The sequence below is a fragment of the Brachycentrus maculatus genome, unplaced genomic scaffold (assembly GCF_059751285.1).
Source record: "Brachycentrus maculatus isolate JH-2025_06_01 unplaced genomic scaffold, ASM5975128v1 h1tg000240l, whole genome shotgun sequence".
NCBI lineage: Eukaryota > Metazoa > Arthropoda > Insecta > Trichoptera > Brachycentridae > Brachycentrus > Brachycentrus maculatus.
In genome coordinates, this window is record NW_028280991.1 from 985,987 (window position 1) to 1,004,764 (window position 18,778).

General features: G+C 35.7%; 1 protein-coding gene across 3 annotated transcripts in view; it reads left to right on the plus strand.

The window, feature by feature from the left end:
* The window catches only part of GckIII (Germinal centre kinase III), a 172,500-nt gene that overhangs the window by 142,752 nt on the left and 10,970 nt on the right, over positions 1–18,778 (plus strand). For all 3 annotated transcript variants that reach the window (XM_088264964.1, XM_088264963.1, XM_088264962.1), the window contains exons 3-4: positions 15,215–15,431; positions 16,075–16,367. In XM_088264964.1, coding sequence (XP_088121090.1) covers positions 15,215–15,431; positions 16,075–16,367 — 510 coding nt within the window. The remainder of the gene's footprint in view (positions 1–15,214; positions 15,432–16,074; positions 16,368–18,778) is intronic.

Genomic DNA, 18,778 nt, shown 5'->3' on the forward strand with positions numbered 1-18,778 from the left:
AAAATGGTAAAACATATTCAGGATCTTTTGAAATGTATGTAAGATTCTTACTGAATTATTTTTCACACTGGGAGACGCCTAAAAATATATTTTTTTGACGATTGTACTTTGACCAGTCATTTTATTAAATAAATCCTTTTTCGCAAATATGGAAACAAAGATTTGGACACACCAAAAATGTTATCCGCCTACGTAAGGTAATGGTCAGCACGCTTGGCTACCCGTACTGGAAGTCTCGGGTTCAATTTTTCAGGAGGGGTAAAAAAATATAAGTAATTTTTTCACTCCAATATTTGTTCAATGTTACCCTGGACTGGTATTTGAAGCGGGGGCTGATCACCTTTCTTTCATGTGTTAACGATCAAGATAACACTGCGTTGATATGATGCAGTGCCCTATGCACCATCGGGTGCGGATGAGGGTTTGAGAGAGACAGAGAGAGATGTATATGTACAGAGATTTTTAAAAATGTATGCAAGATCGTACTGAATTGTTTTATAATATATACTGGGAGACACCTAAAAACATGATTTAAATTTTTTATGACGCTTATACTTTCACGAGTTTTTTTAATAATAACATTTTGGGTGTGTAAAAATCCTTGTTCGCAAATCTGGAAACAAGGATTTGGACACACTAAAAATTTTGTGAACATCCGCTCTGTCTTTGCAAATAGTTGGTTCCATACGTAGACACGACTATTCATTTTGTACTTGCACTCCGGTCCCAGCGATCCAACTACCAACTAGACTGGGAGGACAAATTGATTTCCGTTCATCTCTCGCTGCATTCTATTTGATGCGAGCACCATAATCAAGCCCTTCACATTTCGCTTCCGTTTCAAAGAGGGCTTTTCCCCGAGTAAATTTCAATCGCGTTCACATTTAGTCTGAAGCGATTCGTTTTCACCAGATTGAGATCTATTTAATCATCTTGAATTTTTGCGAACCAAGTTCGGTGTAATTCCTAGGGATAAAATAGTAAATTCAGTTTCGAAGGAACCGATTATCGATTCATCGTTTTCCGATATCTTCGCACTAGTTTTATTTTCGGTATAGGCAAATTCGAACCTCTATTACTGTAGATAAAAATGGTTTTATTATTTAATTTACCTTTTTGCGGATGTCCTACGTTTTTTGAGCTAAGCTAACTAATCAACACGCGGCTTCTCCGCAGGAGTAGGCAGGAAATAGAACGTAGACCACCTCCTGCCTTTGCAAATAATCTTCGCCTCTTCGATATTCATGCATCTCCTCATACATACCCGTTGACTCCTGACTTGACCACTTTTAAGCATTTGAAATACTTGACCCTGCTAAGTTTTCCACGGTCTTCCTCTTCTCCTATTTTCAACTAAATTTGCGTCATTAATTTGTTTTACCTTTCTTTCCTCTTGCTTGCTTACGATTCACATGCTAAAACCATCTCAACACACCTTTTATTTTATTTTATCGACAGTGCTTATCTCAGTCTTTCATTATTTTCTTATTTCGCCTTTCAAACATCTATCATACAACGGGGTGCCGCGCATTGGTCTGAGAGATCGCACGTCGACTTCATTCAGTCTACTTTAATCCTTCTTTTACCAACTCTATGCTTCACTTCCATACATTAGTGTTGGTGCCATTTGGTTAAGCAATACATTTGGTTTAGCAAATTCACGAGAATTTGCTAAATGAAATTCGTAACCTTTATTATTATGACAAAGTCCTTTTTTGGGTGTAATTAGGACCATTTGCCGCCACCTGGCGATAAAATAAATTACCCACGATTTTCGACTTTTCCTTATTGAAAAGATAAAAGGTGTTTTCTTTGTGATATACAGCTACGCTAGGCATTATCGTGGGTCTATAAACCTCGCAATTTTCCTCAGAGAAGGTCTCACACTAGACCTATGACTGTCGGCGTCACCCTTAACTTAACCCTTTGGTTACCAGGACTTTTGGGGGTACTATGTTAGAAATACTGCGGTTTAAACATACATAATTAAAAATAAAAATTTGTTTGATAATTTTTGAAGACTATGTTATTGTTGAAACAAATCCGTTTTTAAATATGATCTGCGCGACGTATATATCTCTCGGAGTTTAGGTAACCAAGTGTATGCGACGTTATAAAAATTCGACTAACAATTAAATGCTGCTCGCTTAATGTCTATCTCCTTTTTACACCGTGCGCATAACTCTGTAAATTGAACGACTTGCCGACATAATTGCCGACATCCGGTATTGAAAGGAATAGAGTAGGGGTGTAAGTAATTAACGTTTTTTTAGTAATAAAATATTTGTATTATATTTGTATAAATTTATTGCATATTGTTAATCCTGACTCGTAAAAAATGTATCTATTTGAAGAATATCACAGCTTTACACAACATACTTTTCGTAGAAACAAAATTTGTTTAATGTGTAATTTAAGTATTATTAAGTATTAGTAATATTACAACTAATTGCAAGATATTCATGATCATTCAATTCTAAATATCAAAATATAACTCATTGAGGAAAAAAAACATAAGATAAGAATATTTTTTTTGCAAAACCCTGAAGGAATCCTTAGCATACTGTCCAAAATGTTTCTGACACATTTATAAATCATCACACCTGACGGATCCGGTATTTCTCGCTAAAGTACCGAAAGCCGATATATCGGGTTTTGGTAGTCAAAGGGTCAAAGGTCTAATCTTATTTTTATAGTCGGTAGGGCACTTTGAGCATCATTTAATTGTAGGCCCTCATTGACCTTTTTTATTATTCTGCCTTTCTGCGAACTTTCCTTAAAAGCTTTTTAACGACTTTTCAATTTACATTCCTAATCCTTGCTATTTTTAGGCGACTGTATGACCTTTAAAAGAACTTTGGATGTGCTTGGATTTCTTTCATATCTGTAAAAAGGGTGTTGAAATAAGATTGTTTTATGAATTTCAGTTTTCTTATTTTCAATTTATTTTCTTTATCAAGATCAAGAGACAACTCTTTTTACATTTTTGACATCTCGACATAGATGATGAAGAATATGAAAGTCTGGGTATTTACAGGGCTTACGAACGTGCACAACTTTACACAGTGCAACATTCACCAATTCTACCCATGATTGACAAGACAAGCACACTACCCGAATTTTTGGAACTCATAAATATATTGATCCATTTCGTGACACAGTACATATGAGTTCGGAACAGTCGTCTTTATTGGAATGAGGAAAGTTTTTATTAAGTAGAGACTTATTTTTATTTGTATGCAAGGTCTGAATCCTGGATTATATTCGCATATTAGATACCCGCCTAAAGCATGATTGTAATTTTTTTTATGTGGCTTTACTTTGACCAGTTATTTTATTTACAGTTTCCTTACAGTTATAATTTTTATTCTACCCTACAATGGGATTTTTCTAAAATTATCTCTAAATAATGCAACCCGCTCCGCGGTCATGTCCGATACGTGCGATGGATCATTATTCCGGTGCCCGTCACAGTCGCAGTCGTCACGAAGTCGGCTGGTCCGTGACGGACCGGGGGCAGTCTGCGACCGGCATCTTAATATGGAACTTACCTTTCAAATTACATCTTAAACATCCCATGATTGCCTGGTCGTGCCAGAGAACAATGGGAAGAAAGTACACACTATTCAAACATTTTTGGCTTTAAATAGAATTTAAAGGCTTTAAATTTATTTAACTTGTGTTATACTTATTTATGTTGTATTATATGAATATTCATTTAAAAATATATATATATATATATATATATATATATATATATATATATATATATATATATATATATATATATATATATATATATATATATATATATATATACATGTCGCTCACTCCTTTCAAGAACGTCATAAATCAAAAAACTTGATTTTTCAGGAGAACGTTTTTAAAGTTTAAAAATATAACACAATGTATTAAAAATAAATATCAAGCCACTTATAGAACTTTTTATTGTGCAACTTATCTTTTTAGGTAAAACATGAAGGTTTTTTGTCCATTTGAAATATATTTAAAAAAAATAATTAAACAATACCTTTTCTTCAAAATGCAAAAACAACACTTTCTGCCCTGTAGCGGGTAAATATTAAGTTAAAAAATATGCCGCTTTTGCTGGGATATAGTACATTTTCTGGGTCATGCACAACTGAAAATTGACGATTTTTTATTTATGACGTTCTTGAAAGGAGTGAGCGATGTATGATGTATGTATTACAAATACATTTTACTAAGAGTTTTATTTAAGGCCGAGTATACTGCGCTTTAAATAAAAGTTTATCGTATAATAACTTAATTTTCCTTAAACCCAGGTAATATTTGACGTAATTTAATTTTCGCTTAAAACACCGTTAAAAATAGTTTTTGCTCGAAATAAATATATGATTTTGAAAAAAAAATTGTAATTTAAAAGTAAGGAGTTACAAATACATGGTAATAATATTTTTCAGTATATATTCTTTAAAAAGTAAATTTTTTTTTCAAACAATATATTTTTAATTGTGTGCGGAAACACGTGCGGCCGGTGGCGTTTTAATTTAATAACGTTTTAATTTAATAACGTTAATAGCGTTTTAATAACGTTTAAGATCTCGGAGACGAGTTTTGCAGTCCTCAGTCCGTTTTTATTTTTATTTTTTAATATCTAAGTATTAATAAGATATAACCTGTACTCTGTTTTCGTTTTTGATGTGGTAGGTGTATTGTAGCCGTGGTCTATGAAATGATTTACATTCGAATTTTACCGAATACAATAATATTGGTTAGGTTAGGTTAGGGTTTATGATCTATCTATGTAACAAGGTAGAATTATATATTAATCACTATCTATGAAAATCATTTAAAATTTTCAGACTGATGTTTTTTGTCACATTCAACATCATTTTATGATCGTTATGCATATACGTAGTAAATTCGATGCGGTCGAAATTCAAGCTTCAATATTGAGTCATAACCTCAAATGTACTTCACTTACTCTTCGTAACATAAAGACCACCATGGTTGGGCAATTAGCTCGAAAATCGTTCGTGTCAAGTTGAAGATATGACATAATTCTTGTCAACTCGTTGTATCTACTATAATGTGTAAACCGAGTAAACTGCCGCGCCTACATAATGTCATATTCCGATGGCTGGACGAACTGCGGGGGAAAATAACACGATTCCATGCATATTTGCCATACTGAAGTTCTTTAATTATGTGGTGATGGGATAAGTCAACGCGGATTCAGAATAAGCCGAACGGTGACCGTCGTGACGTCGCCCAAGGTTGTGATCGCTGGCAGTGTGTCCATTATGCTTGTGTCGGTAGGTACGTAATGTGTACACTAAAATGAACTATTATGCTAACGGAAGCGCTGATTGGTACGTACTGTATCCCCGTATACACGTTATGTAAACAAATTCTTATATCGATGACCACACACGTTATTTTGAAGCAAGGAAATTCGCCTATAAAAATATCGTCAGCGGAGGTTCGAAACCTTAAACTCGTAAATTACCATAAACATATTGACACCAAGAATTACTCGACGGCAAATGCTTGTATCGTTTTTTATGGCATATGTTCGATATGCATACACAATCGATTTTCTATCTTCAGATCATTGACACAGGCTCAATTTGTTTATTTTCTTTGTCACGTAGTTTTCGTTTGTTTTTATACATACATTTTCTCCCTTTTTATTGGATACCTTGTATACATTCTCGATGGTACGTGACATGAAGTTTGTAGCCTTTTTGGTAGAATAATTCTTGCATTATTAATGTAGTACATAAATATAAACGCTTCGGAACATATTGTAGTTTTATGCAAAGTCTAGAGGTGGAGACTGACCGGAGCATTTCGACGTAACATAACGTCGTAACATCGCTCGCGGCGAGCATCACCGAGCATCCGAAACTATGGATGAAGCGCTCCGCTCGCTCTACTGACTATACGAATGCTAGCAACGTAACGTGTTACGTTACGACGAAATGCTCCGGTCAGTCTCTACCTTTTTAGACATGGGTCGTCCATGAAGGATTTATGAGAAAAGTGGGGTTTCCCAATACCAAAACTTGTTGACGGCTCTTTTTTGGTTGTTGCTGTCGATACGATTTGCAATTAAAATTCTAACCAAAAGCCAGGGCTAAAATAATGGTCGTCAGAATTTATTTTGAGAAAAATGTAAGGTGTCATGATAGCGAAATTTCCTGGGGATCCTTTTTTATCGACTGTCGTCGATAAGTTTTATGATAAAAACAAATCTCCTCCCTCGCCGGCTTTCTCGATTTATCCACGAAAGATCCACCGTTCAATCGATCCGGTCTTAGTGAACGGATCATTTGAGTGATCGAGATCCACTGATGCGAATCTTCTAAATGACCGGGTCTTACCCACGTCTACTGTACGACAATTCCGAATAAACTAATAAATATTCTATCGTAAAGTTTTAGTATACAATTTTACCGAAAGAACGTGTTTCCATTTGGATTATGATTTAAGTTCAATCCAAAATTATTGACCATAAAACAAAAGTATTTTTGGATTCGTACCTTTATTTTCAATAAATTGTATATTCTTACTGACTTATATATATTTTTCCAAGCCTGGTACAAATAGTTCTACTGAGTTGAGTCATGCAGTCATTTCTAACAAGTTAATAGTTATGAACCTTGCAATAAATCGCACTGACATTTAACGTCAAATAGCCGAGTATTCGGCGACTTTAAAACTATCAAAGTTTAGTCTATTATCGAACCAGAATGACACGACAAATCGCCATTATTTTTTGCAAAATACCGAAATAGTATTTAATTCTCGGAAGCTCAATACGTGTTGTACTTCTTAAATTACTTTTCTTTTTGATAAATTGCTTCAGCGGATAGCGAATTTATTTTAATAAAAAAGAACGCATTTCGATTATATTCAATTTACTTTGATCCTTCGTTTGCCAACTCCATGCATCATTTCCATACATTACGGTTGCAACCAGGACTCCTTAAATCTTTGTACATAAATATTACAGTATTTTTTTAATGTACTCAAAATATGGTGCTTATTTGACCCCTTTTTCATTTAATGAAGTATCCGATTATTTTTACATTTTCCTAACGGAATTATGACAGTTTTTTTTTAAATTTATGTCTTCTGTATGACCCCACTGTGTTGACCCTTTCGCAGGAAATGACACGGGTCTGACATCTCCGTTAGTATTCTAGGAGGGAACTTTTAAGGTTGACATTTTAAGAGGATTGAATTGAACAGTGCTTACTTGCAACATTGAGAATATTATTTTGTTATATCTCCGTAGAAACCTGTTTATTTTACTACGTATACTTAGGTTGATAATTGTACAGGACTTTTTTAGTATCATATTCCGAGGTACTTAAGAGAAAAAATCTGGAACAATAAAAACATAAACATTGAAAGCAAAGTAAAAATATATAAAACACGTGCAAGACCGATTGCCACATATGGGATAGAGACCAGAGCAGAAACAGCGAGATCCAAATCTTTTGTTAAAACTTCAAAAATGAGGAAATTGAGGCGCATAAAACATAATAATAAATAAAATAATTAAATTCGCCGGAAACACGTCAAAAGAGACTGAATAAAGAACACGGAAATTCGGAAAGTAGTCAGATGAAGAAGACAGTGAGGACGATTCTGGAATGCCCATGTCAATAGAATGCAAGAAAATAGTCTGGCTCGAATTGCTCTTCAAAAGAACCCAGGCGGAAGAAGACCACCTGGAAGATCTCCAAAGCGATGGCGTGACAGCTGACAGTCCACATCACCAAGAGACGGATAACGGAACAAACAGATCCGAGGATCTATAACAAGGACGAAGAAGAAGACTTTTTTTAGTTTTGATGCGTGAATAGAGAGAGGAAAATTGGCCATTTATCCGCTAGAGTTATGATGTTCGCCTCTTTCTTTATTGCCCAATTACTGGTTTTGCAATGTTATTGACCTACTTTATTATTTATATTAATTTCGTTGATGGTGAATTGGAGTAAATCGAACCGCGTATGGTTACCAAATTATACCTTTTAAAACATAAACATTGCGCTTACATATTTATTTGCATTAAATTATAGCAATTATTTATGAAATACATTGATATACAGACTGCATATTTGTAACTGTGAATGCGACGGTCTACCATGTATCATGTAACAATAAAAAAACGATGCTTTGAGGGCAACAACTTTTAAAATAGTTTATATTAGATTTGAACTCAATATTTAACTTTTGGCTAACCGATGTAACCACTTCGAATAAAAATTAAACCCCTGTGGAAAAGTTGTAATATTATCTATATTTATTAACCATTGTTATAATGTCTTATGGTCGGTACGAACTCGCGAATACATATGGCTGACCACCCGGTATTTTCATAATTGCAACCTGGCAACCATGGATATAGCAAGTATGCCAACCTGGCGACATTACAAATAAGCTGCCATGATAAATTATAAACGAAATTAACGACAACATTCGACGTTATGACATATGACTTTACATATGAATTTTACCGTCCGGCAGTCCGGTTTTTAAAAATAAATGCGACTATGACAGTTTAGCGTGATCGAATTTACGCGCGACGTGATCACGCACAGATCAAGAACACCGATCCGAAGAAAGATGGACAAAAGTACAAGCCAATCCGAGCCAATCATCGTTTTAAAACACTAACTGACGTGCCGGACGGTAAAAATCCGTTCAATTCCGTGTAGTGGACAAACGCCCATACACAGCTTTTTCATTTAACGTCCGTGCGAAAAATAGCATATCAAGAAGGCCACTGTTTCGCCCACCGTGCGTTAATATATTGCATTATTTATGTTCGATGTCACTGCTAAAAGTTTGTCTTCATCAAACACTTCATTACTGTATTTATTACGTTCAATGATTGGCCGTGTTCTTGACTTAGATTCATGGGGAATCAAAACGTTGAGCCATAAGTATAGGGTGTTTATTTAGAGGTTTGGTTTTAAACTGACAACATTGTTTCTATAGACTGTCAATTTGAAAGTTAACAGTTGATTTGTAGTCAGTACGCTTTGCCATTTCACTATGAATAGACTAAATAACTATTATGCACGTCGAATGTTCGGTGAATGGGCCGAAAACAATATTCAGCTTGATCCTCTTTTTCAACGCAAAATTTTGTTCACCGATGAGGTACATTTTTGGTTAAATGGCTATGTCAATAAGCAGAATTGCCGAATTTGGAGTGTAGAAAACCCAGAAGCCTTTGTCGAGACGCCCTTACATACATTTAAAGTCACTGTTATGTGTGCTTTATGGGCAGGTGGAATCATTGGCCCATATTTTTTTAAAGACGATAGAATGTTATGTTCAATGGAGAGCGCTTCAGAACCATGATTACTGACTTCTTCGTACCTCAGTTGAATGGCATTTATTTGACAGAGCTGTGGTTTCAACAAGATGGCGCAACATGCCACACGGCGGGTGCCACCATCAATTTATACTGGAAATTTGAATTTGTATACCTCTAAAAAAAATCACCCTATACAATAAGTATGTAGGTCCCAAACCACACAACTGTACATACCAAATTAAAATTCTTACGCGTTGTATGTCGCGGCGTTATTTCTATCGGAATGAAATGTCAATGAATTCCTACATTTTATGTTTCGATTAAATCATGATATCATATTATGAATTAAAAGTAACTAACCGGTTTATTACGTGGATTTGTGTTACGAGTGAGATTATGGTGCGCGGCTTCTTACGCATAGGGTAACGAAGCATGATGAATGACACGTTGATTTTTCGCATTTGTTTACAAACTTTTCGGGTATTTTTACGATTTTACATATCAAGAAACCTTCAAATTAATGATCTAGCTAGTATCTATAATAGTTATTAACAAAGAATGCAGATGTGCATTATCAAATATTTAAAATATGCACCTGAAAGTGGTCAGGTCAAGAGTCGCAATAATCGGTATGTATGAAGAGACGCACAAGTGTGGAAAACGTGAAGATTGTTTGCCAAGACAGAGTGGTGTAGCTCTCTGCCTACCACTGCGGAGAGGCAAAGTAATGGTAGCAAGACATATGAATTTTTCAGGATTATGTATTAAGTAATTTTTTTACAAATTTAAATGTTTCGTATTTTTCCCATTAATAGTAAAATTAACACTGTATGTATTTTTCCTCGTAGTTAGAAATCTTCTTTTAATTGATTCGGCAGTTACTTTGTGGTAATATCTATTTATTTTCAATTCAAATTTCACTTGATAAAATAGCACAAGAAATTCCATAAGAAATCTCGCGGATATGCGTTTATCTACATTATTACGGACACGCACATTTCACGTAGAGACGTTTCGTTTATTAACAAAGCCTTCAGATTTTCTTCAATTCTTATAACTAGATTCCTTTCGGTATTTTTATGAATATATAACAATAAAATGCAACTAATTAAAATTATCTTTTATGTATGTATGTTATATAGTGTTATGAATCCATATTTTATTTTATTAAAATTTATGTAGCGAGGTTAGTTTTTCCTCGAGTATTACGATACTAATTTACGATCTCAACCAAAGCCTGCAAAATGAAACATTGAATTGATAATTCATATAATCAATCTCGGAGCTAAGTAACGCGATTATTCGCGCCGTAATCGAATTAAGTGCGAATGAAATTATTCAGGAAATTTCCAGTAATGAAAGGATATCAAATTATCCTATTTAAAGCGACGAAATAATTGGTTTGCCTTAAACATTTCAATTATTTTGAACTGTGTAACTAATGTAAAATTATCCGATTTTCAATATTCGATTATGTTATTACGAATTATGATTTCATAACGATTTCTATTACGGCTAGCCTTGCGATGAAACATAGCAGTTCAACAATGATTTTTTTTAAACTAACTAACTGAACATCACTCCTCTTCACCCCCGCAGGAGTAGGTAGAGAGAATAGAATGCCACAGTCTGTCTTTGCAAATATTCTTCGCTTCTTCTACATTCATGCCTCTCCTATACCGACTCCTGACCTGACTATGTCATAAATCAAAAATCGTCAGTTTTCAGTTGTGCATGTTTTCGGAATGCCCAGAAATTGTACTATATTCCAGCAAAAGCGGCATATTTTAAACTTAATATTTACCCGCTACAGGGCAGAAAGTGTTGTTTTTGCATTTTGAAGAAAAGGTATTGTTTAATTTTTTTTCAAATATACTAAATATTTTTCAAATGGAGAAAAAACCTTCAGGTTTTACCTAAAAAGATTTGTTGCATAGTAAAAAGTTCAATAAGTGGCTTGATATTTATTTTTAAAACATTGTATTTTATTTTTTAACTATAAAAACGATCTCTTGAAAAATATTTTTTTTTATATATGATCTTCTTGAAAGGAGTGAGCGATGTGTCACAATATATTTTTAGAAATAGTGGTAAATTTACTAAGTAAAATTTAATTATAAAAATATATATAAATTTGAAAGTAATAATATTGCCAAGTATAGTGTGTTCAGATAGTAGAAATAATCGATTTGCGCGATACACGTGGCACCATCAGACCTACATTCGTAGTTCGCATCATGTATTTTAATAAAAATCCTATATTTCAGTCCCTTTGATCGCGATAACGAATCTCTTTGTGGCGTGTACTGTGAAATATTTAAATTTATATATACAATATTTTAATTTCTACGTATTGGGTATAACTTCGCGTGACTCTAGAATCCAAAGCGAAACGAAAAAATCGGAATGGATATTTTTTATTTTTCGACCATTTTTTTTTCTTTCACCAAAAAGAATTTTTGCACGCAACGGATGAATAACCGATGGGGTGCTTTGGTACATTTTTAAAGGTTATAAATATTTTAAATAAGTGTTAAACTGGTGTTTAAGTAGTGTAGAGCCCCGGAAATCCGAACTAATTGGGGCTGTGGCCTGTTCAGATTTGGAAAAGTTCAGATTAGCCGAGAAATTTGTAATACAGTACGTAATACTCGCACACATAGTACTCTACACTATAGTTTTACATTTCAATCAATTAATTTACAATTAAATCTAATATTACAGTACATACTTGAGTAGCAGTACAGGTACAATGCTGCATACTGTATTAACTTTTTAAGAATTTTTAAACAAAATTAGGTTATGTATAATAACTTTATGTAATAATAAATGTATTTTTCGGTCTTTGCGCGTTTTTAAAATGTTTTTCTTCAAAATATTGTTCGGATTATTTTAGATTTCGGAGTTCTACCGTAAGCTATAAAAAAACAATACAGTTTAGATCCAAATAAAAACGCTTGCATCGAAATCTATTTGTATTATTTTTAACTTATACTTGTAGTTTATAGATTTTGCATTTTACACATATATTTTGTATTTACACGCGGTATTAATTCTTAATAAACAATCAATCACACCTCGATTTTGATCACAAAAAATATTACATGAGATTATATTGTAATATTGAGTGTAAAAAGTAAACCCACTCGAGTTTAGTAATTGGTAATGAAACTTATAACGCTGACGCCCAATTTAAGAAATGATAAGCTTTGTTGCGTAAGCCGTACTGCCGTAAAGTCGCTCGGAACTTAGGTAATTAAAAATAATACGTTACACAATTACAGTATCGTAGCGCCCTAGAGATGGCCTCTGTAGTGGTGGCGGGGTTGGGAACCGCTGATGTAACTGAAATTTTGACAACGACGTCTGTTTCAGACAATTTCCCCGCATTACATCATTCTCAGGTCCCGACTTTCCGCAATTATCGTCCTAATCTCCTGTCATGCATATTTCCAACTCCTCGCCCGCCTTTTCGTTCCTTCCGAAATATTTGGACCAGATTTGATCCGATTCAATTTAACCAGTGGGGGGTGTTTACATCGTAATTATTCCGGGCAGAATTTCCATTTTTTCCCCTCTCCTTAACCCTCGATTGCGTTCTTGGGGAGACACACGCTCAGAAGTTTTTGTATTTCCAATTCAGAGTTTTTCTGATTACTTTTCTTTGTCTCAATGAATATATATTTGGAAATCCTCGTTTCTTTTTTTGCCTTTTTCTGTTTCCCTGCACCCATCTGCGATTTTTTAAATCACATTTCTCTCATCTGACCGCTATCTGCGCTCATTAGTGCATCAGATTGAAGCGATGTTGAATATTTTGAATTACCTAACGTCCAAGTGACTTTAAAATCTGGCTACGCAACACCGCTTATCGTGGCCCTACTTAGGCTTCAACTCTATAAGTTTTATAGTCTATACCTACTCGTGAGTGGATGTCTGCTATAATTTCGTGTAATTCTTGAGTGAAAATTCTAGGCAAATACATTCGCGGCGCGATGTTGATTTGATCGGCACATAGTTATATAAAGGCGCGGTCATCAGTTCTGCGGTCCTGATACTTTGATCTACGAGAAGAATATATAATATATTGATAGGATATAGATGACATAATCGAAGGAGCTCAGTTCGATGAACGTTATTGCTATATCGGGAGGTAATGGAGAAGGATTAGAAGATAGAAATAATGAGAATAACAGCAATACCTAGGGCATTCATACATGTGTACAAGCTTTTGTAAGTTGTATACTGACTGTGTGCGAGTCCCAAATCTTGTTTACCTATGTCTTAATAAGTTTGTATCCTGAATAATATGCAAAACAAGTTTTTACTCTGGTCGTATATTAGAAAAAATAATATTTCGTCGATTAAAATGATTATAATTAAAATACGTGTCCACCTCCTCATATATTACCATGGATGGATAAGGTCTCGGCCTGGTCAACAATTTTTTTGCTGTTGGCTTATTTTTTTATATTTTTTTTTAATAAGAATTAATTTTCGTCAAAGTTGCATCAATCTCATGATGTTCTGTGATCGAGGTCACAACAGCCATCTATGATTGGATTTAGATTTTTTTTTTATTACTTGTTATTAATAAGTATTTTTATTATTATTATTTTGTTTGTATATAAAAATCCGCCTCTGTAGTGTAATGGTCAGCATGCTCGGCTACAGTTCTGGAGGTCCTGGATTCGATTCCCAGGGGGGGTCAAATAAATATAAGTGATTTTTCACTCTTTATATTTATTTAATATTACCCTGTACTGTTACCCGAAGCGGAGGGCTGATCACCTTTCCTTCATGTGTTAACGATCAAGATAACACTTCGTTTACATGATGCAGTGGCCTATGCACAATTGGGATGCGGGTTTGAATAAGAAGAAGAAGATAAAAATAAAAATAAAAATTGACACTGACAGAAACATACTTTCACTGGGTGATAGCTAAATAAATAAATAAAAAATTATATATAATGCGTGTAAGTTGTGCAAACAAATTACTGCGCGGTGCCTTTATTATTTGTTGACATCGAATTCTGGCCTTTATTATTTGTTTACATCAAATTCTGGCAAATCGATCTGCCATAAACATTTTTCTAGCCACGTTCCGTCACGGACACCACGACTTCGGTACGCCGTGTTACCGCCGCCGACTAGCTTATGTAGTTTGATTGTTTTCGTTTTTTTTGTTTTATCACGGAAACACATTTTCGGCCGGCAATAAAAAAAAACAAAATACTTAATTGAATGGCCTAATAGTATCTTTGGCGGTATTCGACAATGTTGACTCTGGCATAGACGTGGGTATTGATTAGTATCTATCGAGGCGGAAGCTATTTTTATTCTCTCGGTGGACGCGTTAGTCTGCCGAACAAACACCGGATTATATTTTGACAAGCAGTCCATCAATAGTAATGCTCTTGATTCATGTTTTACTTGGTGAATACCACTAGTGGTATTTTCGCTATATTGGTATTTACCAAGTAAAACTTTGATTAAAAATTTATAGATTTTTAATGAAAACAAAGTGACTGCCGAATCAATTAATGAAATAATATTGTTCTTTTTCCACTTATCAAATTGCTACGAAGCAAATAAAGTATTAAATATTTCAATGTAGGGAACGTAATGTTCGTTTCTTTCACGTATTTAATTTTTCAATTTTATTGTCATTCAATTTTTTTTTAAATCGCACATACGTACATACCTTTTCTTTTTATACTTTTATTGTGACACGCGTTTCGATGTACTCTTTCGATAATTTTTTTTAAGGTCGAGAAAATGTAAGCCCATATTCCCCAACGCTTTTGAGTCGTGTCGGCCGAAATGGGCCCCATATCTGGCCTCGTCAGTTGACCTCTATAATCACTGTGTTGGTCTTCCTTGTTCGCAGGGTACGAAGCTATGGATCATCATGGAGTACCTCGGCGGGGGCTCGGCGCTGGACCTGATGAAGGCGGGCAGCTTCGAGGAGATGCACATAGCCGTGATCCTGCGCGAGGTGCTCAAGGGGCTGGACTATCTGCACTCGGAGCGCAAGCTGCACAGGGACATCAAGGCGGCCAACGTGCTGCTCAGCGAGATGGGCGATGTCAAATTGGCGGATTTTGGTATGACTTCTAAGACAATTTCTACCCTCCATAGCGGCTATGTCGTCGGACCATCTTTTTTGAGATCTTCCGATGCCTCTTTTATTCTCCCAAGGTCTCCATCTCAATATTTTAGGGGTCCACCTTGTGGAGTCCTGTCTCGCAATTTGTCCCACCCATTGCCACATAAGTCTTGATACGAGATCCATGATATCCGCTATTCTGGTTCTGCTCCTAATTTCTTCATTTTTTATTTTATCTCAGGCTTAAAACAAGCATGGATCTTTCGATGGATCGCTTTGTGCATTTGAGCTTCTCTGCGTTTATTTTTATCTTCACTAGGTGTAAATAAACGCAAATAGTTTGTGATATATATTTTTTTTCTCTAAACCCACCATCCGCCCATAGCGAGTCCTGGGAGACTCTTTGTCAGCTTCGCATAGAGGAACTTTTAAAATTGAAAAAAAACTCTTTGCAGATTATTCAGGGGGAAGGAGGATATATGGACAGAGGCCGACACTTCGTCTCCATCCCTCAAAACCCCCTTGATGCATATTTAAAAAAAAATACCAAAATTCAGTTTTTACAAAACTTATGAACAAACAAATAATAACCATAGTAACAATGTTATGTGATATACCATATGTATCTGGGTGATTCGCAGGCGTGGCCGGGCAGCTGACGAACACGACCAGCAAGCGGAACACGTTCGTGGGCACGCCGTTCTGGATGGCGCCCGAGGTGATCAAGCAGTCGTGCTACGACAGCAAGGCGGACATCTGGTCGCTGGGCATCACGGCCATCGAGCTGGCCAAGGGCGAGCCGCCCAACTCGGAGCTGCACCCCATGCGCGTGCTCTTCCTCATCCCCAAGAACAACCCGCCGCAGCTCACCGGCAACTACTCCAGGCAGTTCAAGGAGTTCGTCGAGGCGTGCCTCAACAAGGACCCCGAAAATGTCAGTACATTCAAACATTCGTACCAACCTATTAGAATGCCTGGAACGAGTGCAAGTTTTATATTTAGCAAGTATATCTTACTGATCATCCAGAAATTACACGTGATCAGAAGCGGGGTACCAAAACACCCCAGTTCATATTTGTATGGAAATCGTAGTACGCAGCTTGTAACTCGCCGCCAGCAGTCACAGTTTTTACGTCCTTTCCAGCGCGCCGCCTAGGGCCGACTGACGGCGGCCATCCGATAAGCGAGTGGTTAAAAATCGGAGTAATCTAACTGTTAAATTATTTTTAATATTATAAAAAGTTTTGAATAAATACTCGTAGCTCTTATAATACTAAAGTTTTTGGGAAAAAGTTAAAATTATGGGGGATTTCAATCCCCCTGTTCAAGCCGGCTAGGTTAAAGGAATGGAAAGTGAAAATATATTAGGTGGATGAGGAATGGATTTATGTATATATAATAATACAAAATTTATATGAAATTTCACTCTTTTTGAACTCAATGCGATACAAATTTTCGCAAAAACGTAACGTTTTTAAACAATTTGTTTATTTTTCCAAGTCGTAAATTATCGTAATGGAACTCTCATTAATACTCCATTTGTACATTCTACGTATTCATTTTTAATAGAAAACCTTTTTTTGTAATGGATTTTTGTGTGCAAGATGAATTTTCTCCGTGCCAAATGTTATCAGAGGAATCCAGACATTTTTTTTGGCAAACAAAAGGCTTTCGGCGGATTTATGTTGAATTCTTGTTGTTTTATTATCTGTCTCCGAAAATAGTGACTCGCGCTAAGTCTCCAGTAAAGCTCTTTATGGCGGCCATTATGCGAGCCGAGAGAAAACCAGATTAACTCAAATTACGTTTAATTGTGAAGAATCCCATTTACATGTGAAAACAGTCGACGTCGATTAGTCTGTATTGACTCGGTTTGTCGGAAAACTAAAGCGCTGGTTCATTTTTATAGCCAATTAAAAGTTCGTAATAAATGTTTCAAATAAACGGTTTCACTTAAAATTCACATTTTTTTCAAATCCGAGAACATTTTCTCTGATAGTCCGCGCCGAAATAAACGCGGGTGTAATGAAAACTTTTTTAAATTTTATTTGAGTTAAATTACGCAAGTAAGCCGACATGAGATGAACAAGTTTTTCTTACATTGAGTTACGTTTTGAATATTATTTCTGAAAACGCGTCATCGAAAATCACAATTTGGAGTTAATTTTGCGGACAGCGCCGAGACCGAGAACGCTTTTTTCGTAACTACGCAACTGCGTGTTCGTACGACTTGGCTTAAATCCATATTAACCCGTTATTATCAATTCGCCAGTTTTAAAAAGAAAGACATAAACCTCAAAATTTTGTTTTAAAGGAAAATAACCGGTAAGCCTCTACTTTTCTAGGCTTGCCTGGGTGTTTGTGATGTGAAAAATACATCACAAACACCCAGGCCAATTAAAAATAAATAAATCTTTCTTTAATTCAATTTGCGATTTGCGGAAATCGAACCGGCCGACGCCAATTACGCAGTCGAGCGTCTACCCAACTACGCCACGGCGCCTGCTCATGTTTTGTTTGTTTGTTTTTTGCCATTATTTTTATTATTTCCTGTCGTTATCTATAATACTGTTGCAAGTTACAGTAAACTTATTAAAATAAACAAAAATGAGTTTACAACATTTTGAGTGTGATAAAATACTTGTTCACAAATCTGTATTATCTTCAACTAGGAGTTATTTTTTATTATAAATTTTTTGACATCTCAACACTGATGAAGAAGAATATGTCCGGGCATTTACAGGGCATACGACCGTCGTCCTAGCCTTGGAACCAGACCTAAGACGGTCGTAAGCCCTGTCAATGCCCAGACTTCCATAATCTTCATCTATGTTTAGATCTCAAAAAAATGTAAAAAATGAGTTCATTGCAAAATAACAGTGATACGATGGTAATTTCGTATTTTTTAGAGGTGTCCGTTATTCCAGGGTTCGTATTGTCATAAGAAATGTCCAATTTTGTAGCGGGTAGGCTGCGAATCACGCGTATCAGTCCTCGGTCCTTGGGGGTGAGGAGCGAGGCGGGGTGGACACCAACCCTTATCAAAATGATCCACTTTATTGTTCAGCCAGTGCGACAACGCGAAGATGACGCCTCGTAGGGGACGGGAGGCTGCGGCCGATCACTTGATCCCACTTAAGCTAATTTGTGACAGGACACCAACCGCCCGCCCCATTTCTCAGACCACAACACAAAACCCCGAGATCACTTTCAATTTAACTTCGGAAAATAGAGATAATCTCGAGGGAAAATTGAACGGGAAATTCGCGATTGTCGTTGTAACCAAGATATTTATTTTCGGCTGTTTTAGTTGTAGCAGTGCACGAAATAATAAAATTGCTGAAA